Raw genomic sequence first — 23,665 nt, forward strand, 5'->3', positions numbered from 1 at the left:
CCCCCCCCCGGGCGTGGAACTGACACGGGGTTGCTCGGGGGAGCTACTGGGTCTGATGGTGGCACCGGTAAAAAGTTCCCGGGGGGGGGTGGGGGGCTGCCAGTCTCGTGTTCGTCTTGGATCGTGCGTGGCAGTGTCCGTCCCTGCCCCGGGATCGGGGGGGGAAACACGGAGAGGGGAAGGGAGATGGTGAGGTGCTGTCAGTGCTTCCCGGAGCCCACTCGGGACCTGCCCCGGGCCACGGCCACGCTCTGGTCTTTCCTTACTGAAGCGCTAAACCCAGCTTTACAGGCGAAAGGCGTGGGACCCGGCTGGCCGCCGCCTGTTGCAAGAAGAGGGGCTTCCAACCTGCGTTCGGCCCCGCAGACCCTTCCGCCCTGCCCGGCCGAGGGGTCCCAGGCCGCAGGGGCTGCTGCGTCCCGGCCCTCCGCACGCCTCGAGGTGCGAAGACCGGCCACGGCGCGAAGATCGGCCACGGGTGCACGCGTGGCTGTGGCCGCCCGCCTCCCCGCCGAACCTTGTGCATGGGCGAGGAGGGGGTTTCGTGGCCTCTCGAGGGTCCCCCGAGCGCAGACGGAGCTCTGCCGAGCTGCCCCTCCTTCCTCCTGTCCGGTTACCTCCACACAATGGACGCAGTGTGTGCCTGCGGCTTTCCTCTGCAAGAATTACAGTTGCATGGGCAGGCACTTTATCCTTTCTGATCTATCCTCTTCTCCCCCCCCCCTTCCCCTGAGGGTTTGTTTTCCAGCAGGCTGAGTTTAAAAAGGGCACGAGATACTGCTGGCAAACAGTCTGGCGCTAAGCAAACCTTTTTAGTCAGAATCACATGGATTAGACCCAGCTTGCCATTCACACGTGGGGTTACCTGTGAGCTCCTCCGAATTTCACCGTGGTCGAGCCGCTAGGCTAAGTACCAAGGCTGGCGAGAGAGCACCTGAAGCCCGTGACAGAGGTGCGGAGCACAGCTTGCTGGGGGTAGGTGTGCGCTGCCGGTGACACTAGGGGCACATCCAGTGCAGACTGCCGGAGCTGCTGTCCTTCAAGGAGAAGCTCTGTCTCTGCCAGACAGCAATCTGAGAGCTGGCTGCCTAGGAGACTGCCAGAGACACCTTGTCTTCAGCCAGAGGTGAAGCTTGATGCACAAAGTCCTTGGGCTACTCCGAACAGCACAGCTAGATAGTGCGGTTCGTCCCTGAGCGAGAAGCTTTTTGGCAGATGCTTCCTCTTCATCCTTTGCCCCCAGCCTCCCTCTTACCCGCTGTCTGTCCTGTCCCCCTTGCTGTTCATCTCCCTCCTGCAGTGAGGGAGTTTGGAGGACGGTTGGAGTAGCATCACGCTGCCTTTTTATGGTAAATATGCTACAAGGGAGCTCTGCAGGAGAGGTGGCTTCTCAGAGCAGCAGCGAGCCCGTCGGACTGGGCAAGACTTAAATCTCCTTGGCTTATGGTGCCCACTGGGGGGGGTGGGTAGGAGGTGAAAGGCTGGGTTGAGGGGCTAGTTATTCTCTCGGCTGCACCCGGAAAGATCTCTGAGCAGCTCCTTTCTTAGCACTTACTGTCAGTCTGGGTGCCGAGGGCTCGTGCTTACCAGAAATCCATTGGCTGTAACTGAGGCCAAATGGCTCTGATGCTCTGACGGTGAGAGGTGCAGGCTCAGCACTAATGGTAGGAAAAGAAGCAAACCAAAAAAAGCAAACGCTCTGCCAGCCCATCAGTGGGTACAGTGCTGAAGTCCGACTTGCATGGCTGCCAGCGTCTTGCTCTTTGCTCAGATCTGCGAGACCACACCATTTCTGGAGCACTGCCGTGGGTCTGAGGCAGCTCATCCCAAGTAAGCCTTGCTCAAAATATACCTTGCAAGGTGCTGGGGTAGGTGAGGGTGTGTTCTTACAGCGTCAGCTAATACATGTCCAGGGAGTATTTTAGTCCCTGACACATGAGCCCTGCCTAGAATGGAAGGCCTGATTCACTCATGGTATCTCACTGGAGGCCAGCACCTTTCAGGATTGTTCCAAATCCCTGTCCAAATGAGGAGACAAGGGCAATGAGGCACACGAGGCTCCGAGCATGGCATTGCTGGTGGTGGCAGCTTGTACCTCTGATCTCCGACAGCTCTCCTGGGGCCTGGAACAGCAGCGGCTGGCAGGGGACGTTGGTGGTGTAGTCCTTGAGTTCCTGAAGTGCTGCTGACAGGTCTGCCGCTTGAAGCGGTAGTCTGAGGGGAAGGGAAACCCAGGTCAAACAAGCTTAAGGGGCCTTTTACTGCCTGTTTTGACTTGGAGGCATTTTGTTGCTGTTCTCTGTCAGGGTGCCCCTGCCCTTCTCAGCTTAGCTGAGACTTGGCATCTCAGGAGAGAGACTCTTTTTGGTTTCCCAGGAGGAACAACATGTCTGGCAATGTGTGCAGAGCCCTGCTGTGAGACGGTGACCGCCTCCCACCTCCAGATGCCTTTTCCAGAAAGCCATTTAGAGCCCCAGGCTGTTGCTTGGATAACTCCCTTCCCTGATTCATTAGCAGCGTGCAGTCTCTCCTGTAATATCCCAAATCTGCCTGAGCTAAAGGCTGAGCGGGAGAGGCCATATCTTTTAATAGCCATGTGATGCAGTTGGAAAAAACTTCTGGACATGCAGTTCTCTGGTGGCCTGACTTAATGGAAACACTCCAAGGGAGAGAGAGATGGAGCTGGGCCCCGAGGGAGAGGGTGCTGTGGGGCGAGGGGGGGGGCAACTGCTTGTGGTTTCTGATCTGCCTTTCCCCCAGCCGCACCCTAGCTCCCCCGAGCCCACCTGGAGAAGGCGGCAGACCTGGAGATCGGTCCCACCACGCGGCGGGTCTCGTCCCGTAGGTCCCGTGCGCGGCGCGGTGTGAATAACTGCTGGTGGCTGGCTTGCAGCCGGTGGACGTGGGTCCACCTTGGAGATGAGGCTCTTGCCGTGTGGGCACGGGGAGCCTGCTTTCCCGGTGACGCTGGTGGCCGTGCTGTGGCAGATCCCACTGGGCAGCGCTGCTGTGTGTGGCAGGCACGTGCCTGGCTCTCCCCACTCAGTGTTAGCTCTGCTGAAGGTGCCTTTGCTTTTCCAGCTCTTTGCTATTGAAACTACTCGGTCTTGCTGCTGGCAGCTTCTGCTTCCTATCCCAGGTGGGTGCCAGGGGCTTGGCTCTTACCTGCTTGTTGTGGTTTAAGCCCAGCCGGCAACTAAGCACCAAGCAGCTGCTTGCTCACTCCCCCCCCCCCCGCCATGGGATGGGGAGGAGAATTGGAAAAAAAGTAAAACTCGTGGGTTGAGATAGGAACAGTTTAATAATTGAAATAAAATTATTATTATTAAAACTGTAATGAAAAGGAAGATAACAAAAAGAGAAATAAAACCCAAGAAAAACAAGTGATGCACAACGCAATTGCTCACCACTCGCTGACTGATACCCAGACAGTCCCTGAGCAGCAATCGGCCCATCCCGGCCAAGTCTCCCAGTTTATATACTGAGCAAGATGTTCTATGGTATGGAATATCCCTTTGGCTAGTTCGGGTCAGCTGTCCTGGCCATGCTCCCTCCCAGCTTCTTGTGCACCTGCATGCTGGCAGAGCCTGGGAAACTGAAAAATCCTTGACTTAGGATAAGCACTACTTAGCAACAACTAAAACATCAGCGTGTTATCAACATTATTCTCATACTAATTCCAAAATACAGCACTGTACCAGCTACTAGGAAGAAAATTAACTCTGTCCCAGCCAAAACCAGGACACTGTTGAACTGCTCCCTGGAAATGCAGGGCTCTAGTAGCACCAGAGGGAGGGTTGTGACTGCAGAAGGAATGTGTGCCAGGCGGATTTGGCAGCTTAGTTCATATCCTGTTCCCCCTGCTCCAGAAGTATCCGTCTTCGAGGTTCCCCCCTTAGACTTATTCTGTCTGAGGTGCAAGCTGACAGTTCAGGACCCTCGTTGGGATGATGTTGCCTCCCGTGTTTCATATTGTGCTGTGCCAGGCTGGCCTGGGGTTTGCTGTGGCTAGAGGGGTGTAACGGGGCTGGTGCCCAGCACACTGCACACTTACTTCTCTGTTTGGGGATCTAAAACGGGTGGGACAGACCAGAAAGATGGTTTTGGTAGGTTTTACCTGCTTTGAAGGTCCTGTTCCACCGGCATCTCGGAGCAATGATGTGTGGATAGAGGGGCTTTAAATCAGAACTCCCAATTCCTCTCTGATACCTTTGCCCCGACTTATTGGCATGGCTCTGTGCATCTGGTTTGGACTTTCTCCTGATAAGGAGGGGCTAATCCCTGTAGCCTCCTGGGAGAAGGGCTCATCCGTTCCAGCCTGCAATTGTGGGGTTGTGGGTTCCCAACTCCATGGGAGCTGGAGGAAAAGAGTGCGCTGGCAAGATCCCAGCAGAGGAGGAGGCTGCTCCACTCTCTGCAATGCAAGTTGCGTGTTGGTTTTTGCCTGACTTCTATCTCCTCTGCCTCTATCCCTTCTGTCTCCCTGTTGTGCATCTATCTGGATAGACTCTTTTGGAGTCCCCTCCTGGGACTGCCCAGGGTATGTCGCAGAGGCTCAGGTTACTGGACTTGATAATTAATCCCTTCATTGCCTCACAAGCTAAACGCTTGCTGCTGCTATCATGTTTGGGAGGGGGCCAGGGAACTTGCATCCCTCCCCTAGCTCCTCGTCCTGCTGAAGAGTCGGTCTTAGGACTCACGTGTGTTGCGATGGAGCACGGCGGCTGTGGCTTTGCCAGCACTTCTGGGGACACGTGTACAGTCCTACTTGCGTGGGTGGGGAACGTGCTACAGGACAGTGCAGCCATCTGGGACTAGGAACATGCGTGCAGATATTCTCCCATGGGCTGTCTGGGTGACACCGAGTTGTCCTTTGTAACAGACTGGAGGAGAGGGACAGGACCTAGGTGGTGGGTGCTGCTGATCCATGACACTCTTGGCTGTGCAGGGTCCTGTCCCCAGAGCTCTCTTACGCAGTAGCTCTTGACATGACTGTCTGTTGGGTTTCAGGTGACGGCAAGCTCCAAAACCCTCACGTACAGCTGAGATGTGTTATCTGCCCTTCAAGTTGAGAATCCCTGGTTAAAGGGTGGTCCTCGCCACCACCACCAGGCCCTGCCACCTTCTCCAGTTGTTCCCAGGTACCCCTGCAACATTGGCAGCCTGCGAAAGTTAGTTATCTTGCTTGTTAAGGAGACGGTTTACACGTGCTCGTTCCCTTCCTGTCTTGGTGCTTCTGTACCCAAATTGGTAAACTGGGGATAATTGCATGGCAGAAGGTCTTGGCTCTGTGGGTTTCCTCTCTACTGGGCATGGGGGTATTTGGGACCTGTGGGGACATTCTGGCGACGACACTGGCACTTGTAAGCCCCCGTGGCCCACTTCTCTGGAGGGAAAGACCAGATTCCCCGCATGAATCCTTGGAACAAAGTGTGGTCCCATCTCCATGGCTGTTTCAGTTGAACTCCCCTTGGATGTGCGTGTCTGGATCCGTCTCCTCAAACACTACTACGGTCTATTGCTTGTTTGTAGCATAGTGGGCAGTCGGTGACTGGGACCTGGACTGAGGAGCTGGAACAGGCTCCCCGGGCCAGGGGAAACGGGAAGACCCTCTTCTGAAGGCTGGGAGCTTGTGCTGGCGTTGTTCTGCCCTAGCAGCTTCTTTTCCCTCTGTCCCTTACACCAAGTGTTTCTGTGGGGCCACTGTTCTCAGTGGCCACCTCTCTCTCCTCTACCCCTCATTAGTGCAGGGCTTGGCATGCCAGCAGGAGGGAGCCTCGGCGTGTCTGCGCCTTGATCGGATTTGTCAAGGCTCCTTCCCTTTTCTTCCTGTTCATTGAGGGCTGAAACAAAGCAAACAGAAGAGAGGAATTCCAAAGAATAGGAGCGAGGGAAGAAAGAGAGGCTGGAGTGACAGGCTGCCCCTGCACACACGCACCCCCCTACACCCCACCACCCCCCGCCTCGGTCTGGTGGGGCAGAGCTGGAGGCAGAAGCGTTTTGGGAGGCGAGACCCTTCCCTGGCACTCCTGTTCCCAGCTCAGCCACCTTGCCCCCCGTGCTGTGGGGCCGTGACGTGCTGCAGCCCCGAGAGCTCCCGTCCCCAACGCTCGGGTAATTCCCCCGGCGAGGCTGTCCCCGCTGCGTGCCGAAGTTCCAGGAACGAGGAAGCCATTATTTGAACTGCTGTGTTTGTTGTGGGCTGCGGTAAAAGGTTTCCCTCTTAACCTGTGCCAGGAAAGTTTCCCCTTCCAAAGGAGCCCGGCGCGGAGCTGAACGTCCTGCCTGGGTGCCAGGGCAGCAAGGCACTGGCCGGTCCCCAGCCTGGAGCCAGATAAGAGCTTGAACAAGGCCCTTCTGTGCAGACAGGTCTGTGGAGACAAACACAGTCCGGAGCTTGTGTTGTTTCCCAGGAGGCAGGGGACTCTGGAGGGAGTCGTGGCCGGCCAGGCGAGGCTGATGGAGCCCCTCGCTCCCTCCTCTGCCATCCCCAAGCCATCGCGTGGGTTCCCCTTCATCCTGCCCTCAGCCCCGCTGCGGACTGGATCAGGGGAGGCAACAGGGTGCTCAGCAGCCCCGGCATAAAGCACTTGAGGTGAAATACATCCCTACCAGTGACCGCTGCCTTGCATTTAAGCCCCAAGGAACAGCCTTTAAGCCACAGCCTCTGTTTCCTTTCCTTCTTCCTCCTTGTTCTCCGCCTTCTGGCAATCTCTGCACTCTGTGGTTTAATTAGAGAGCGGAGTAAAGTGCTTAGACTCCAAAATGTGCAGATTAGGGGGTTGCTAATCCTCTTCCTCAACGGGTACTCACATCCTGCCCAGTCTGTTATCGAGCTTCTGTCCCCGGCATGGAAACTCAGCCAAACTCGAGACCTCTACCTCTCCTCTTGCTTACTGCGCAGAGGAAGGGCGAGGGGTGACAAGGAAGGCTGTGGGGGAGGCGGGAAGGGAGCGGTGGGCTTCCGAAATTCTCAAGGTGGGTTTGTAGTCCGCGCTGGCTGTCTTTGCTTCTTGTGCCCTGGCTGGTTTTGGTGCTCCAGGAGCAATAAAGCAAGGATTCGGTGTTGTGGTTTGGGTTTTTTTGAGTGCCGTCTTCCTGTTCTGACAAAAAAAAAACTTTGTCAGAGGAAGCAACTGCTTCCCTGTATGTGCGCGTGCATGTGTGTTCACGTGTCGGGTGATTCAGCTCAGGTCTTGTGCTTTCCCTGCGCGTACACACCTCTCCCCGTGTTCCCAACTGCCTCTCCCGCGCTTAATTCCCAGCGTATGCCCAAGTGAGCCGTGCTGCAGCACTGCCGACAGCGCGGGGCTCCCCGCTGAGAGCGGGAGGCTGGTGCCTGGCAGTGCTGCGGGAGGCTGGTCGTATCCTCATCTGTGGAGGCTGAGAACCCTTTACAGGACATATGCTGTCAGTGTGAAGGGGAAGGCGGAGTATTTGCTGTTCCAGATGGAGGCACCAGCAGGGAAGAGGGAGTAGGGAGGGTGAGCGTAGTGGGAAGGATATGGCTCTTCCTGGGGGTAGAAGGGGAACGTGACCCTGATGGTCACAGGATGGGCTGAGCTCTTCTGCCTCTGTCCCACTCCTGGGGCGGGCTGGGCACTGCACAGAGGTTGCTGTGGATTACAGAAGACATGAGCTTTTGTCCTGAGCCACTCATCTGCTGCTTGGTTGATTTGAGCTATGCTGTTTCTTCCCTGCCTTTGTCCTTCGGTGTGTGAGCTCAGGGTTTAGCTCAGCAGTGTGAGAAGCCCTAGGGATGGGAACACAAGGAGCAGCGGGAGGGGAGGAGTGCTGGGAATGGTCAGTAAGGAGTTTGGGTGTTGAGAGCATTCTCTTTTCCACCGGCTGGCTTTGGGAACCACCTCATCTCTGGGATCCACTTCCCCTCCCTTTTTGCCCCCATCAGTCGCTACCTCATTTCCAGTTTGCAGAGTGCCCCACATGCGCTTTCACAGGTAAGTTTGCAGTCTTTTAGCCCAGCCAGCAGCTCTTCCTCCACAGTGTTGTCAGAGCCTATTTGCAATGTGCAAGCCTCTCTGTAGCTCAGGTACCACTTCAGGTCTTACAAAATGCCCAGGGCACCCTGAGTGGATGGCACTGTTGCTGCTTGGGTTTTTTAGAGCCTGCCCTGAGCCATCCTGGTTTGCTATTTATAGTTCAGTTGTTCCATTCCTCTGTGGACGAGCTCTGCTTTCAGTCTTGCTTGGGCACTGAGGGCACCAGTGCCAGGAATAGCTCTGGGCGAGGAAGACGTGGGAGCGGCTGCTTGAGCACAGCTCCCAGTTTGGGCCAGTCCCTGGTGGAAGAGGCACCAGGCTGCATCTGTGAGCTCGGGCTCTTGGTGAGCGTCAGCTGCTTTTCACGCAGGGGAAGTGAAGGGATTGCCTTTCCTTGTCAGATGCCCTGCGTGCGTGCCTGGCTCCTCCGTGCTGCCGAGGCTGCCGGAGTAGAGTTCGGCACTGTGAGAGATGCCGCCTGGAAGAGTTGCTCCAGTGCCAGGTACTGGCGGGACTAGTGAGGGATCTTGTTGTGATGTGCTTGCACCGTGGAGGGCAGTTTGCACGGGAAGCCCTTGCACGTCCTTCAAGCAGTGGCTGTGACCTCTTGGTTGTGTATCCTGAACTGCTGCCCACCAGAGTGGGTGGATGCCTTTTTCGGTGGGGCACCTGCCATCGCTTGCACAGGGTCCTGCTTTCCTTCCCCCAGGATTGCTTGCTGGCCTTGAGGGAGCTCAAGCTGAGGTCTGAAGGGAGCCTGCAGCGCAGAAAACACCAAAACCCTCCTTAGCGCTGCTGCTTAGGCAGAGCTGCTCCGGCCCTTGGGCTCACGATGCTCGCAGCTTGTCTGGAGAGCGGAGCTGAACAAATAATTAATTGCCTGATTTAGTGCCCAAAATGAAAAGCTGGAGGAAAAAACCCAACACAGCCGAGTTTGAGAGACCCTTTATCTTTTCTTTTAAATGTAATGCAGCTCAATTGCAAACAAAACAATGCAAAAGGAGACTTTTTGCTTGGAAAACAAAGTATTTTGTTCTCGTCGAAAACTTGTCGTGAAGTAGCAAAAAGCTCTGAGCTCTCTGGAAACTGCAGTTTTCAATCAATAACTATTCAGCCAAAAACACTTACCCAGCTCTGCCGGTGACAATGCACGGCAGGCACCTGAGGGCCTGGCTCACGGCCATGCCCCTGGCACCTTCCCAGAGGTGGTGGGAAGGATGGTGTCATGCCTCTTGTGGACTTTTCCAGGCAGAGTGCCTGTCTGGGGTTGTTGGAGTCCCTTTGCCTCCTTTTTTTTGTTGTAATTAACCTAATTAATTTTGCATGAGGTGATGGAGACTCTACAAGCATGTGTAGGGGTTAGGTCTGGTCAGATGCGCTGGGATGTGGTCCCCCTCGTCCCGCCAGGACACCGCTCCTGGTGCAGGTTGTTCAAGAGCGTTTCGAGGGAGCAGGGAGATTTCTTTTTTTTGGCGGGGAGGAAATCTCCTGTCATTCCCTACCGGTGGGCACTGCTAGCTGGAAACTTAAGCCGTCAGTAGCTCACAGGGTGAAATTCCCACTCCTTTGCTTTATGGGGCGTGACGCCTGCCGGGTGCTCCAGCTGCACTGATGGCAGAGCTGGAGCTGGCAGAGGGCTTGCTGCAGGCTGCCTTGGATAGCAGCGGGAGCTCCCGGCTGCTGACCCTGCTCAGCTCTGACCCCAGTAACTGGTGTCTGCTACGAGCCCGCTGCAGTGGAAGCATCAGGAAACGGCAGGGGTGAACAGGTATTGATGCCCGGAGCACGTCCGGAGACCGGGACACGGTGAACCTAATGGATTCAGAGCTGGCCATTAGCTGCAGCGCAGGCGTCAGCAAAAATGCAGATATTAGAAACCTAATCCCGGCAGAGGGAAGGGAGCTGGAGATCAGCCCAAATGCTGCTCCTCTTCTGTTTCAAGAGGCAGGCGGGGTCCTCCTGCCCCTTGTAGTGCTCCTGCACGGTGCCCAGGCTCGGTCCCTCCTGTGCCTAGCTGTGCTGGCCTGGGGGGCACGTGGAAGAGATTTGATCCAGGACTCTGCAGCCTCTGTGTTAGTGTCAGAGCAGCTGTCCTGAGTCAGGCTTATGCTCCAGCAGGCCCAGAAAAAGGCCAGTCAGTGTTGATACTTCACCTGCCGAGCATCCTCCTGGCATCAAACAATTTGTAGTCCAGGGAGGTAAAGCTGGAAGCAGTGTGTTGAACAGGTATCATCTCCTCCGTGAGCTTGTCAGGGGTCTCGGCAGCACGTTGGCGGGGTCTCGCAGGGGGAGGAGGCACTGGGGTCACCTCCAGGTGCCAGGTTGGAGCGGGGCTGGTGTACCCCACCAGGCTGTGTGGGAAACGGGGTCGGTGGGAAAATCATGATCGGCGTGGATGTGCAGGGTGCTCCCTCGCCCTGAGCCGGGCACTGCGGGCACAGGGCTGGCTGAGCACTGGGGGAAGGTAGTCTGCTCCAGAGCCATGCTGGAGGATTGGACAGCCCTCGGGTGAGGGGGCTTCCCGCTGGCAGGGAGCGACTTGGTTCCTGAGAGGTGATCCTTACTTCTAGCCCGGGGTGAGACCCAGCCAGTGGTGTTGGCACGGCTGGGTGGGTGTCCCGGGCAGCGTGTCCGGTGTGCTGCAGCTCTGCTTTAGGGTCTGTCCTGCTGGTCCCCTGCTGCAGTGAGGGACAAATGCAGCACGTGCAGAGGAGTGCAAGCCAGCACCCTGCTTTCTGCTGCCCTGGTGTTCCCACAGACGCGGTTAAAGGCTATTGCCGGCTGGATCCTTCCAGCTTCTTATTCTGCAAAGGTCACGCTGAAAAGCCATCTCCTCTTCTCTGAAAGAAGCCTAGCACTTATGGAGTGAGTTGCTAGCTGGGTGGCCCCCCCTTGCCTTGCCTGAGAGCTGTGGCAAAATGCAGGTGCCCAACTTGCAAGCATTGCAGGATGTCTGGTAGATGTAAGCCTCCTACGCAACACTTACACGCTCTGCTGTGGCACCGGGCTTCCCACGTGTGCCCTGCGCAGCCCTCTCTCCAACTGGGGCAAATGAATCCGGTGCCCGGTTGCAGACAGGGAGACCGGCTGCAGGGCCGCTCTGCAAAAGCGGACCGTGTCTAGCAGGGCCTCGTGATTGGAGTCCCGGCCAAGAGGAGTTGCTCCCTGATGCATTCCTGGGGTTTCAGGCATGGAGAGGTAAGCAGCGAGGCGTGTTCCCGTGTCAGACCCAGCCTGAACTTGCTTGTTTCCTCTGGAAACAGGGAGACTGCCTGGTGACGAAAGTCCCTGCTTCAGCCAAGCTCTGAGCTTCAACTAACACCCTTCAGAGACTGTTAGCTCCTCGTCCCCAAGTGCTAGGCTTCTTTCAGAGAAGAGGAGATGGCTTTTCAGCGTGACCTTTGCAGAATAAAAAGCAGAACTCTTAGAGCAGCAGAATTGTGTGTGCTGATAAGCTTATGGGCCTGAGGAGAGCTTGATGCATGAGGATGAGCCATAACTGAGGCACAGCTGACTGCTGTCCCAGGAAGATCTTCACCTTTCTGGGATTTTCTCTGCAGCTCGGTGGTGTTGGGGGCAGTGGGGAGATGGGGACGCTTTCTTCTTGTACACCTCATGTGCCGGTATCTAACTCTGTGGCTGCTGCTCGATCCCATCTTAAGCATATGGGGGCTGTTTTGCCCCAGGTTGCTCTTTCCAGGGAAATAAGAAGGTGAAATTCTCACTTAAGTTTCGCTTATCATAAGACTGGGGAGGGAGGGTCGGCATGGTAATCCGGAGCATGGGGTTTTAATCCTGCTCTCCTCGCCGAATTCCATTCCGCCTCTGTAAATTCCTGCAGCTGCCCTGCTCCGCACTGCCTGTGTGGTATCTGTCAGCTGGTGCAGCCCTCCTCAAGTGGCAGCACGAGGAGGGGGACAGGGAGGTGACCCCGAATTGTAAGGCACTTTTGTCAGGTGGGTGCTGCAGTACGTGCTTTAAAGGTGACCTGCTGAACGAGGAACCAGCCTGTCCCCTCCCATCTCTTTGTAAGAACAAAAGAGATGGTCCCCAGTTGCCTCTCTTCCAAGTGCGGTGCCTTTTCTCAGTTGCAGGTCTTGCTGCGCGGCTCTCGCCGTGGCTGTCAGGCCCTTTCTCACCTCCTGCGAGCCCGGGAAGCTGCCGTATCGTGCTCCTGCTGAGGCAGTCTGAGCAGGACAGCTAAACTGTTGCTGCTCTCCCAGCTCCCAAAGTGAGACCTGGGAGATGGATTTCCAGTTTCTGTCGCCTATGGCTAGGTGAGACAACAGGCAGCGTGGCTCTGCAACATCACTCCTCTCCTGGCTGCCCTGCAGCTCTTCACTGGGAACAGCCCGGCCCCCTTTTCACTTCTAACGCCTGGGGGGACACAGTGGGGGAGCAGCAAGGCTGCGGCTGTCCCTGTGCCCCTCAGGGCTGCTGTCCTGTGGCCTGCAGACACTCTCGCTGTGCCTCAGCATCCCCTCTGCAGGTGCACATTAGCTCTAGGAGAGACAACAGGCTAAGATGCCCACCCTGCCACGGTGCTGTGGGAAAACCGGGCTGCTCCCCTCCTCTGCTTGTGGGGCTGGGGGAAACGTGCCGATGCGATGGGAAAGCTCCCACTGCCAGCTCTCCCTAAACATTAACTGCTCACCTGATAGTCACCGAGCCAGCGAGAGCGAAGGCCAGTTGGGCTGAGCCGTGCTCCTACAAAAAGAAGGAATCCTGGAGGAGTGGGGTGCCTGCACGTGAGCAGCTCTGGGGGGGGACCTGGGCCAAGCGAGGTGGGTGCACCATCCCGGGAGCGAGGGCTGGCTCTGCATGGAGGGGTGGCCGGCAGGCAGGCAGCCAGCCTTGGGCTCCTGCCCACACTTCAGAGGTTGCTGTGAGCGTGCCCCTGGTGTTTGTGCAGCTGCCCGGCTCTGCTGGCTCGACACTCCCTGTCCCCTGGCTATCGCCCTGTCCTCGCTGGAGGCACGGGTGGCCGGGCATGAGGCGAGAGAGACCGGGGTCCTGCCTGCCCCTTCCCCGGTGTCTGCCGTCAGCCTCTCCCAGCAAGAGAGGGGACCCGGGTGCCTCTTTCTGTCCCGTTTGCCACGTCCCCCGATCCCTGCCAAAGCAGGAGCCGCGCTGCTCCCAGGGAGGACGTTGGGGAGGGAGGGTAACCTGCTGCGAACAGCATTTCTGCCCCGCACCCTCGCGCTGGGATCGGAAACCGGCAGTATTGGGAAACCTCTCGTCTTACTGCTGGCTGCGCTTGTCTGGCGCGAGCAAGGAGACTGAGGAGGGAGGGTGGAGAAGCCGAGGGCCATGGCTGCAAGGATGGGCAGAGCCGGTACGCTTGCGTGCCGTGCCGCGGCTGCTGGTACCCACTGTGCTCCTTGCCTGGGAGCCGCTTCCAGCCTTGCCCTCCACGTGCCGTTGCCTTTAACGTTTTCATGGGGGAGGAGAGGCCACGTAGCTGCCTTCCCGCTTGCCATCTCCTTCCCGCTGCCATAAACGTCCTAAAACGTCTCTCCTCGCCTGTGTTCCCCAGCAGCCTACCTGCTCCTGCCCCGGCTGGTGTGGGCCTGGCTGGGTCTCGCTGGGCTCTCGCTTGCGGGAGCGAGCGAGATAGGGAGGCCAGGAAAAGCGTGCGGAGAGGCGGCGGCGGTCAGTCGGAACAGGAGGGGCTTTCCTCCCCTGGAGCAGTGCTGTGGGCAGGAGGCTTCCAGAGGTCTGGGCTTGTCCCAGGAGCGTGGGTAAGCCCTGCGCGGCTGCTCAGGGGTAGATACCACGGGGCAGAGTCCCCGGGGCTGAGCTCCATGTGGCCCTTGGGACAGGCAAGGGAGCAAAGGGAGGGCTCCGGCTCTGGGGAGCCGCTGGCTCAGAGGGGCAGCCCAGGGGTTTCGTCTCCGTGCCGGGGCTGGGCAGGGCAGAAGAACGCAGCTGAGCGACTGCCTGTTGTAAGCGGGGCTCTGCAAGGGCAAGCGAGAGCTGCCTGAGCCGGAGGTGAACGCGTCTCCCAGGGCAGTGATTTCAGGGCTGCCTGGGTGGAGGAGACCCAGCCTGCCCCTGCCCTGGGGCTGGGGGGGCTGCCTTGGCAGGAGCCGCTCTCTCTTTGCCAGGCAGGCCGGGGCTTGCTGCCGCAGCTCGCCTTTGGGTTACGGGGTGGGGGGGTGGGGGGCAATTTACTTTTCATCTAAATTGCTAGGCAGGCAGTTTGCATCCTAATCCCTCTGCCTGCTGCCGGTGGCGGCCTCCTCCCACCACACCCTGCCTTCTCCAGGCATCTTCCAGCAAGGCTCCCTCCAAGACCAAGGCAGGCAGGAGGGCAGGGGCGGCTCCTCCTTTCCCTCCGGCCCGGGCAGGAGCTTGCTGCCTTTCCCCAGCCCTGGGGGCCAGGCGTAGGGGTGGGGGGTGAACTGCAGGTACAGCCCGTCTCCGCATAGTTTGCATTCCCAACTCCGGCCTCCCGCTCCTGCTGCTGCCGTCCTGCTCGTTCCCAGTGCGCTGGGCAGGTTTGGGGGACGCTACGCCCTTCGGGGAGCCCCTCTCTCTGGGGCTAGTGGGGCTGGAGCAAGCCTGGGCAACCGGGGGGGCAGCTCTTCTTTCCTTTTCAAGCCTACGGTTGGTGTTTGCACCCTGTCCAGGTGAGGGGCTAGCGCTCAGACGGCAGCTGATACTTCTTCTCTCTGGGGAGCAAGGACTGCACCCCACTCTCGCCCTACTTGCATCCCGGGCTGTCCGTGCAGCCCCTCTCTGCCAGATGAAGGGAGACGGGGTGGCCTCTGCTGCCTTCCAAAGCCCCCCCCGAGTCTCTCTCTGTGGGTGGACGAAGCTTCCCGCACCTGCCCCGGGGAAGGAGGAGGTGGGTGCTGGGTAGGGGGTAAATAATCCCTACGCTTCCCTTAGCAAAAGAGGGATAATTGAGGCCTGGGAGCAGGAAGGGGGCTGGAGGGAGGGCTGATTCCTCCCGACTTACTTTGGGCAACTCCGTGCCCCTCGCGCTGGGGGCTCTTGAGTGGAAAGCGAATTTAATCTGTTTTGTTTGTTCTTTCTTCCTCAGAAAGGGGGGCCAGCGCGGGGCGTGCTGGGGGGGAGCTTGGGTTTGAGAGCGGGGAGGAGGGGGGAGAAGTGTCAGATCTGAAAGGGAGGAGTAAAGGGAGGACGACGGGGAACGGCAGACACGGGAGGGAGCAGCAGTGGTGGGCTGCCAGCCGGCTGGGAAGGCGCCGGGGAAGGAGGAGAAGGGGAAAGGCAGGTAAGGACATTGCTTTCTGGGGAGCAGGTGAGCGGCCAGGTGAGGGGGGGTGTGTGGATGGAGCCCTTGGGTGCCTCCAGGAGGGTCTTTGGCAACTGGCCCGCTGCTGGTCCCGTCCCGTCCCCGCAAATCGCCGTAACGTGCTCCCGTGCAGGCTGGGGACAAAGTGCTGTTCCCGCAGTGAGACCTCCCCGGAGGGGCCACAGGGGCAAGCGGGAAGCAGGAGGGGTGCTGCTGTGTGCCGCCTCCTTCTCTCTCCCCTTCGTTCGTGCTAAAGTCCCTTTCGTGTCCCTTGGCTCGCCAGACTGCTCGGCGCTGGCTGACCTCCCTCGTCTCGCCTCACCCCCGTTTCTCATGTCGTGAGCACAACAAAAAGTTTGGGGGATGCCCAGACCAGGCGGGAGGGGTGGAATTGGGCTTGTGGGACAGGAGACAGGCTGGCAGCAGCGGGCAAAGACCTCGCCGGGTCCAGCACAGCTTATGGCCGTGGCAAGGAGAAGGGGTGCCTGGGCCTGGTGCGCTCCACGCCTCGGCTCCCTCTTCCCCGCCGTGGCCGCGCTTGGCGAGCGGAAAAAAAGCAGGGCAAAAGCAGGGCAACGCCGGGCCCCTGCTTGCGGGGTGCTGGCGTTGACCCCTCGTCCGCCAGGAAAAGGGGTGCAGCGCTCGGGTGCCGAGCCTGCTGCCACGGGGGCTTGGCTGCATCCCCCAGTGGGTTAGGGTGGCCGTGCTCCCTTGGGCTGGCCTTGCCCCAACCCTTGCAAAACCCCAGCCTGTTGCTGCGTATCCCTCGATCCCGGCGAGCTTGCCAGCAGTTGCTGCAGCGGGCAGGCGTTTGCACCCTGGCCCCAGGGGCTGCTCGGGGTGATGTCCTCCCCTGTTCAGAGCCCCCAAGCGCTTGCGGGGCCCCATAAGGCATCTGCACATCAATGGGTTCCAGGGGCGGTGTGTGTGCAGGGGGGAGCAGACCCTAATCCGGCCCATTCATCCCTCGGGCAGCTTTTGTTGAGCCTCCAGATGTTGCAGCCGAGGGCAGGGGCTCAATCTTGAGCTGCAGCAAGGCAGGCAGGCAGGGGTGCGATGCCGGGCAGAGGTTGGTGTTCTCTTGCTTTGTGGGGTCTTTGTCCGCCCCCCCCCGGGCACCTGGCTTTTTGGGAGCTCGGGGCAGGGCTCTCTGGAGAAGGGGCCTTTTGCCCCCACGTCAGGCGTGGGCGCAGGAGCAAGGTTCCCCCGGCACCCCCCCGATTGAGCCAGCAGTGCGTGGGGAAGTGAGTTTCACCGAAGCGTTTGGGATTTTTTTTTTTTTTTTCCCACCAAACTTCGTCGGCCTCCGGAGGCGGTGGGGAAGGGACCCACGCTCCCTCTCAAGGGCAGGCTCCATTAACCAGCCCTTCACCAGCCACCCGGCTCAGGGAGGACCTCTCCGGCACAGCCTCTCTCCTCCCCTGGGAGCCCTTCGCCAGTGGGGTGGCAAGGGGCAAGGAACAGAGCTGGAGTGAAGTCGCTCGGCGGGCTCCTTCCCGGGCTAAGGGGGGGTCCAGGTGCCCCAGCACGGACTGGGAGGGTGCTGGCTGGGAGAGGCTGTCGCTGGAGAGGTGAAGGGTGTCCGTCTCACCGCTGCGCTCGCCCCGGGCAGTGTCCTGGAGGGCGCGGGAGATGGAGGACGTCGTGCCTGGGGGGGTGTGGAGGCACCCCAGGTGTGGGCTGTGGGGCTGCTGGTGATCCCACTCTCTCTGCTCCCCTGCCCCTCGCAGGCTCTAGGATGCTGGGGCCAGCCAGGCTCGGGCTGCCCACCTGATCCTCGCCGCCCGCGTCCCGCCGGCACACCATGTTGCGCTCCTGGCGCGTGAAGCTGAAGCTGCTGCTCGCCACGGTGACCCTGGCCGTCCTCCTCTCCTGGCTCTACCTCTTCGTGGGCAGCCTCGAATGTGAGTGGGTCCTCCTTGGATCGAGGGACGGTCCACCGCAGAGGGTGGGCAAGGGGAGGCCGCGGCCTTGGAGCGGGTGCTCTGCGGCCGTGCAAGTTGCTGCGGGTGTATCGGAGCTCTGCGTTTCCCGGGGCATCCCCGGAGATCGGAGCAGCGGAGCCGTGACGTTGGCTGGGCACGCGTGGGGTACGCCGGGACCTCCCGGTTGCGCCTCTGCCCCACCAGCCACATGGGTCGCTGCCGGCCGAGCTCTGCCTCGCCGTGCCCGTGGCATCCCCCGTGTCTCTCCCGCAGACGGCCGCTTCCTCCTCCTGCCGCCCTGCCTGGGCGAGCAGCCGAGCCGGGACGTGGAGCGGGAAGCGCTGGCTTCGCGGGTGCGCAGGGTGGAGGAGGAGAACCAGCAGCTTCGCCTGCAGCTCAGCCAGGTGCAGGCGGAAGGCAGTGACGGCAACCCGCAGTGGGGGACCTCCGCCGAGGATGGGGAACCCCCCGGGGGCGAGAGGAGCAACCGCACGGCCTGCCCCAAGCAGCGGACGGTGCACAAGTGTGAGGTGGGTGACGGCACCGGCGCGGTGGGTAGGGGATGTCGAATGGGAGGCCGGGACCCTGGCTGAGCGTGGATGTCCGTGCGGCCCGCCTGGCGCTGCTCACCCCATGTTCTGGCTGTGCTGGGGCCTCATCTGGCCTCTCTGTGGTGCTGAACGGGCCACAGCCAGTGGGTGAGAGTGCCTTGCTTCTCCAGAGAGGGAGGTCAGACAGGAGGAGTGCCGGCCGGACTCCTGGTCCCCACTTCTGAGCCAGGGGACTCCCACCTCTGTCTGGGTCTCCTTCCCCAGGGGAAGGGCTGGGTTATGGAGCCTCTCCCTGTAGCACAGCCCCAGGGAGCTGCTGACAGGGTCCTGGGGGGGGGTGTGTGTGTGTGTCCAGTCTCAAAAAAAGCACCATTTGTCTCTGGGCAGCTCCTGCACGTTGCGATTGTGTGCGCTGGGCACAACGCGAGCCGGGATGTGGTCACCCTGGTGAAATCCATCCTCTTCCACAGGTAATGGGGAGGTGCTGTGCCAGAGGCCCGCTGGTTTGGGGTTCCCAGATCAGCTGCTGCAGGCTGCAGGGGGGGCAGTGCTGCGGGAGAGGGCCTCTAGGGCCTCTCTCTGCCCCCCGCTCCATGCCACTGCTGAGGCTTAGAGGGCCAGAGGGGAGTTTGTTTCCCCCAGGCAGCTGGTTTGTCTCCATCTGCCCCCTCGGCTGGCATCTGTCCCCCGGCAGGGGTGGGAGGGATGGGGACCATGTTCTTTTCCTCCCACCGTGATGCTGAGTGCTGCTGCACTTGCCCTTGGCAGGAAAAATCCCCTCCACTTTCACTTCATCACGGACTCAGTGGCCCACCAGATCCTCCAGACGCTCTTCCAGTCCTGGATGGTGCCCTCCGTCCACGTCAGCTTCTACAACGCCGATGACTTGAAGGCAGGCGCTTGCCCCCCCTTTGCCCTGTCCCAACCCAGTGCTCAGAGGGCTGAGGGAAGCAACAGAGAGGGGCGAGCGGGAGGGGGTTTAGTAACTCTTCTCCTGCTGGTCTGTCGCTCACCTGCTCCCCTTTCTGGACTCGTTTGCTGGTCCAGCTGAGAAGAGGGGCACAGGGTTGGTGCTGGAGGGATGGGGAGGCCCCTTGGGCTAGTGCTGCCTCTGGAGCAGAGCTGGGTCACCCACCGAGCACTGAAACGCTGGGGTTCTGGTGGCTGGAGGAAAAGCCAGGCCAGGGTGAGAGCAAAAGAGAAGGTGATGCAGCCAGCGAGCACCCGAAGGGTCTGGGGAGAGATGTGTGGCTGCCGGCGGTGCAGCTGGAGAAAATACGCTCCAGGCTCGGCTGGCTCCAGAGCTCTGTTGTGCCCTTCTGCCGGCCTCCTCTGCGCGGGGTGCCGGGCACACACAGCCGTCCTGCCCGGGCAGGGGAAGGGCATGGCCGTGCCCAGCCCTGAGGCCGTGTCGCTTTGCAGCCGGAGGTGTCGTGGATCCCCAACAAGCACTACTCCGGCATCTACGGGCTGATGAAGCTGACGCTTACCAAGGCGCTGCCCTCCAGCCTTTCCAAGGTCATCGTCTTGGACACCGACATCACCTTCGCCACCGACATCGCTGAGCTCTGGGCTGTCTTTGGGAAGTTTTCTGGTGAGGACAGGGTGCCCCTGGGACCCACTGGGGTCCTGGGCTCAGGGTGGCGGTCCCTGTCTGCCACAGCACCAGGGCGGTGGGTTTGCTTGGGCCCTCTGAACCTACAGCAAGACTGGCTGCATCCACGTCCCTCTGTTTCCTCAGACAAGCAGGTGATTGGGCTGGTGGAGAACCAAAGCGACTGGTATTTGGGCAACCTGTGGAAAAACCACAAACCGTGGCCGGCCCTGGGACGCGGCTTCAACACGGGTGAGTGTGGGCTGCCGGGGTGGACCCTGCAGCCTGATGGCACGTCCAGCTGAGGCGGCACTCGGCACGGGGAGGCTGGGGAAGGCTGAGGTGAGGCAGGAGAGACTGCTGAGCACGAGGGGGCTGCTACAGCGCCCTGGGGTCATGTGGGTGGGCGCAGAAGCAGCAGCACGTTCCAGGGGCCGAAGGCACGCAGGCTGCTGTGCTCCAGCTCTGCGATGGCTGGATGCTCCCTCGGTGACCCAGTGCACTCCTCCCCGGCACCCAGGGGTGATCCTGCTCCTGCTTGACCGCCTGCGTCGCCTGGGCTGGGAGCAGATGTGGCGGCTGACAGCGGAGCGGGAGCTCATGAGCATGCTCTCCACTTCGCTGGCCGATCAGGTAACGGTCCCTCCTCCAGGGTGGTCGGCCCTTCTGCGTTCCCACAGCTCTGCTGGCACGGCGGGGGGGCCTTGCTGTCTTCCTCATCCACCTGTGCACTCGCCTTTCTCCCTCTTAGGACATCTTTAACGCGGTGATCAAGCAGGACCCAGCCCTGGTGTACCGACTCCCCTGCTTCTGGAACGTGCAGCTCTCTGATCACACTCGCTCGGAGCAGTGCTACACCGAGGTCTCGGATCTCAAGGTGGGTGGGTTTGCTGCCTTTGAGACTGGGGAGGGCCCGAAGGACAGCACATGCACCGGAGGTCCGGGGGGAGTCAGCATGGGGTCTGGGGGCTTGGGGAGCGCTGGGTGCCGCTGACTTCCCCGCCTCCGCGGGGTGACACGCCACTGCCCTCAGGTGATCCACTGGAACTCGCCCAAGAAGCTGCGGGTGAAGAACAAGCACGTGGAGTTCTTTCGCAACCTCTACCTGACCTTCCTGGAGTACGATGGGAACCTGCTGCGCAGGGAGCTCTTTGGCTGTGCCAGTCTCCCCAGCCCACCCAGTGACCAGGTGAGGGCGACGGTGACTCTGCCCCCGACCCCAGAGCGTGGGGTGGGTGGGCAGAGACCCCACACAGCCCCCCCCCAGCTCCCCGTGGGGCTCCCGCTCTCCCTCACCCTTGCGGCGTTGCAGCTGCAGCAGGCACTGGAGGAGTTGGATGAGGATGATCCCTGCTACGATTTCCGCCGGCAGCACCTCACGCAGCACCGCGTCCACCTGTTCTTCCTGCAGTACGAGTTCCTGGCCCTTCCGAACCCCACCGATGTCACCCTCGTGGCCCAGCTCTCCATGGACAGGTACTTGCTGGTGGGGCTGGTGGGACGTCGGATCCACAGCTTGGGAGCTACCAGGGATCTCGAAACGTGGGTTCCTCACCCTCGCACCGGTGCTTTGCAGTGAGGAGCAGCACCCCAAGCCGGGAGCAGCAATTCCTCCCGCTCTCCCCCCCCGAACTGGGCTCGCTCGGCTGGCGTGCGGCTCGCTGGCGGGCACCCAGTGCTGGGTTGGGCCAAGCTGCCACGGGGCAGGTCTCCTGCCCACGCAGTGCTCCTCCACTTCCACAGGTTACAGATGTTGGAGGCCATCTGCAAACACTGGGCAGGCCCCATCAGCCTGGCGCTGTACATGTCGGACGCGGAGGCTCAGCAGTTCCTGCGCTACGCCCAGGCCTCGGAGGTGCTGAGCGCCCGCCGCAACGTCGCCTACCACATAGTCTACAAGGAGGGGCAGTTCTACCCCATCAACCTCCTGCGCAACGTGGCCTTGGCCAACACGCAGACGCCATACGTCTTTCTGACGGACATTGACTTCCTGCCTATGTATGGCCTCTACGATTACCTCAGGTAAGGCTTTCTCCGGCTGGCTCTTGCTCAGCCTGCCAGGCTCCCCAAGCACAGGGGCTTGCAGAAAACACCGTGGGCAGCAGTTCTCAACACGCAGAAACTGTTTCCTTTGCGTTCAGCCTCGGGATCCTGCCCTTGCTTTTGTCAGACGCCAGCTGAGGAGGAAGCAGCCACGGCTGTGAGGGCTGCCCCGTTCCTCCTGCCCCTGCATGGCACCAGTACAAAGCGTCTAAACCCACTAATACCCTTCTGGGCAGGCCTGAGGGGCTGAGGAAGGAGGCTGCGGCCACGGCTGACAGCCAGGGAGACCTCACACCCCTCCTACCGCTGTAGGAACTCCATCCAGCAGCTGGAGCTGCCCCAGAGGAAGGCAGCTCTCATCGTGCCGGCGTTCGAGACCCTGCACTACCGCTTGACCTTCCCCAAATCCAAAGCAGAGCTGCTCTCCATGCTGGACATGGGCTCCCTCTACACCTTCAGGTAGGGACCAAAGCTGCTCTGCTGTCCCGACGGGGCTGTCACACCCAGCAGAAGCCCGTTTTGTACCCCAGTGCCTTGGGGCTGCGGGGCAGCCGGCCGAGAGGATCCCCTGCGTCCTCTGTCTGTCTCGGGGAGCTGCAAGCTCCCCCCAGTCTCTCATTTCCATCCCTCCCTGTAGGTACCACGTGTGGCCGAAAGGCCATGCCCCAACTGACTATGCCAAGTGGCGGACGGCCACCGTGCCGTACCGCGTGGCGTGGCAGCCAGACTTCGAGCCTTACGTTGTAGTGAGGCGAGACTGCCCCAAGTACGACCAGAGGTTCGTGGGCTTCGGCTGGAACAAGGTGTCCCACATCATGGAGCTGGACGCGCAGGTGGGTGAGGGACTGCTCCCGGCACCACGGGGGTGCTGGGTGTTGTGTGTGTGGGGGGGTCTTGGCCAGGCAGCGACGTCTTGGTACCACCAAGCCGATGCTGCCAGTAAGGGCCGCTGCTCTGCCCCCAGGAGTACGAGCTGCTGGTCCTGCCCAACGCCTTCATGATCCACATGCCCCACGCCCCCAGCTTCGACATCTCCAAGTTCCGCCTGAGCGCAGGGTACCGGGGCTGCCTCCAGACGCTGCGGGAGGAGTTCCACCAGGACCTGTCGCGGCGGTACGGGGCCGCTGCGCTCAAGTACCTCACCGCCGAGAGGAGCCTGTGACGCCCGGGGACAGTGGGCGCGGGGCGCTAGCCCACCGCTGCAGCCTGACCTGAGGGAACCGAGCCGGCAGCACGACCTCTCCAGCCCGGCAAAGGGATGCCTGTAGAGAAGATGGAAGATGCCAGCTGCGAGAACAGGCGGTGCCTGCGGGTCGAGCTGCTGTGGCGCGGCCAAGGGGTTTTTTTGGAGCAGCGGCGTTCCTGTGTTACAGGGAAACCTTCCCATGGTGGGGGCCAGGGGTCGGGTCTCCTCCCTCCCCTGTTTTAGGTTTTAGCAGATGTGGATTCTCGGCCTTCGTTAGCTCGCCTCACCTTGAGGCTTGGCTCCTTGAGAGGTCTGGGAGCTGTACCTTACCCTGCTCTGCCTCTGCCCTGTGGTCCCAGGTCCCAGTCCTCTGCACACCCCTCGGGGGCTTTGGTGAGCGGATGTAGACGAGGATGTAGAGCATCCTTTCGCATCCTTTGTGGAGCAGGCTCAGAGAACACCCTGGGAGATGGGGCCAGGGAGCACCAGGAATTGCGGAGACCTGCTTCAAGCCTGGATAGAGGCTGGCTGGTTAACAGGGCGAACTGGTGGTACTCCCCATCCGTACGGATGCAAAGTCTCCAGTGGGGTTGGCTCAGGACTGGTGGTGTGGGAGTCACCCAGAGCAGGACAAGCTGTCTGCTGTCCCAAAGCAGCGAGCTCCCAGAACAGGCTAGAAGCAACCATGCCCGTGACAGGCCCCGTCCTGGGGCTGGCAGTGCCCCGCAGGGCAGGGCTGCGGACCATCGCCATGGGCAAAACAGCAGCTGCTGTGGGCCAGCGCACGCTTGGAGAAATTCGTGGCAGGGGACCACCCTGCTCCTCCCCAGCTCTTGGCAGCTCAGACGTTGCCATCGACAATCAGGGATGTGGTTGACACTGGACAAGACCGTAGCTGAGCACTGTGGCGGGATCCCCGTGCCGGGAGCAGCTTGGCCGGGCGCTGTTCCACCGCTAGCACACACTGGAGCACAGAGGATGCATTGCTTTCCTCACGCTATTTAAATTATTTAATACTTTTCTCCTAAGAATTAAATGATTAGGGTGTCTGGGGGTTTTTTTTTGGTGTTTGTTTTTTTTTTTAATCCTTTCTTCCTCCCAG

At 60.2% G+C, this 23,665-nt stretch overlaps 2 protein-coding genes across 3 annotated transcripts in view; one reads left to right on the forward strand and one right to left on the reverse strand.

The window, feature by feature from the left end:
- The window catches only part of PEX16 (peroxisomal biogenesis factor 16), a 10,996-nt gene extending 6,850 nt beyond the window's left edge, over positions 1 to 4,146 (reverse strand). Inside the window, exons 1-4 of the mRNA XM_010580211.1 lie at positions 4,118 to 4,146; positions 2,096 to 2,214; positions 1,588 to 1,658; positions 290 to 656 (exon numbers count right to left, since the gene is read on the reverse strand). Of these exons, the coding sequence (XP_010578513.1) occupies positions 290 to 656; positions 1,588 to 1,658; positions 2,096 to 2,214; positions 4,118 to 4,146 (586 nt within the window). The remainder of the gene's footprint in view (positions 1 to 289; positions 657 to 1,587; positions 1,659 to 2,095; positions 2,215 to 4,117) is intronic.
- An 867-nt stretch (positions 4,147 to 5,013) lies between these two features.
- Positions 5,014 to 23,595, forward strand: GYLTL1B (glycosyltransferase-like 1B). Of its 2 annotated transcripts, none has more exons than XM_010580095.1 (15): positions 5,014 to 5,171; positions 16,995 to 17,168; positions 17,463 to 17,719; positions 18,128 to 18,210; positions 18,509 to 18,632; positions 19,163 to 19,334; positions 19,482 to 19,586; positions 19,855 to 19,967; positions 20,086 to 20,211; positions 20,368 to 20,523; positions 20,647 to 20,810; positions 21,078 to 21,356; positions 21,690 to 21,836; positions 22,015 to 22,210; positions 22,342 to 23,595. In XM_010580095.1, the coding sequence occupies exons 2-15, from the start codon at positions 17,069 to 17,071 to the stop codon at positions 22,537 to 22,539; spliced, it is 2,220 nt and encodes a 739-aa protein (XP_010578397.1). In that variant the 5' UTR covers positions 5,014 to 5,171; positions 16,995 to 17,068; the 3' UTR covers positions 22,540 to 23,595. The 2 variants fall into 2 exon arrangements, with proteins under 2 accessions (XP_010578397.1, XP_010578399.1); XM_010580097.1 differs by lacking the exon at positions 5,014 to 5,171 and adding an exon at positions 8,447 to 8,502.
- The last annotated feature ends 70 nt before the right edge of the window (positions 23,596 to 23,665 follow it).

This window comes from Haliaeetus leucocephalus, unplaced genomic scaffold, assembly GCF_000737465.1.
Source record: "Haliaeetus leucocephalus isolate CR32 unplaced genomic scaffold, Haliaeetus_leucocephalus-4.0 Scaffold696, whole genome shotgun sequence".
NCBI classification, from domain to species: domain Eukaryota; kingdom Metazoa; phylum Chordata; class Aves; order Accipitriformes; family Accipitridae; genus Haliaeetus; species Haliaeetus leucocephalus.

What these genes read in the sequence shown, in the direction of transcription:
- GYLTL1B (XM_010580095.1), top strand. Translation starts at nt 17,069, where the DNA reads ATGTTGCGCTCCTGGCGCGTGAAGCTGAAGCTGCTGCTCGCCACGGTG. An exon ending in TGTCTTTGGGAAGTTTTCTG is followed by an intron (nt 19,335 to 19,481) that starts GTGAGGACAGGG and finishes CTGTTTCCTCAG; the next exon opens with ACAAGCAGGTGATTGGGCTG. An exon ending in GGGACGCGGCTTCAACACGG is followed by an intron (nt 19,587 to 19,854) that starts GTGAGTGTGGGC and finishes CCCGGCACCCAG; the next exon opens with GGGTGATCCTGCTCCTGCTT.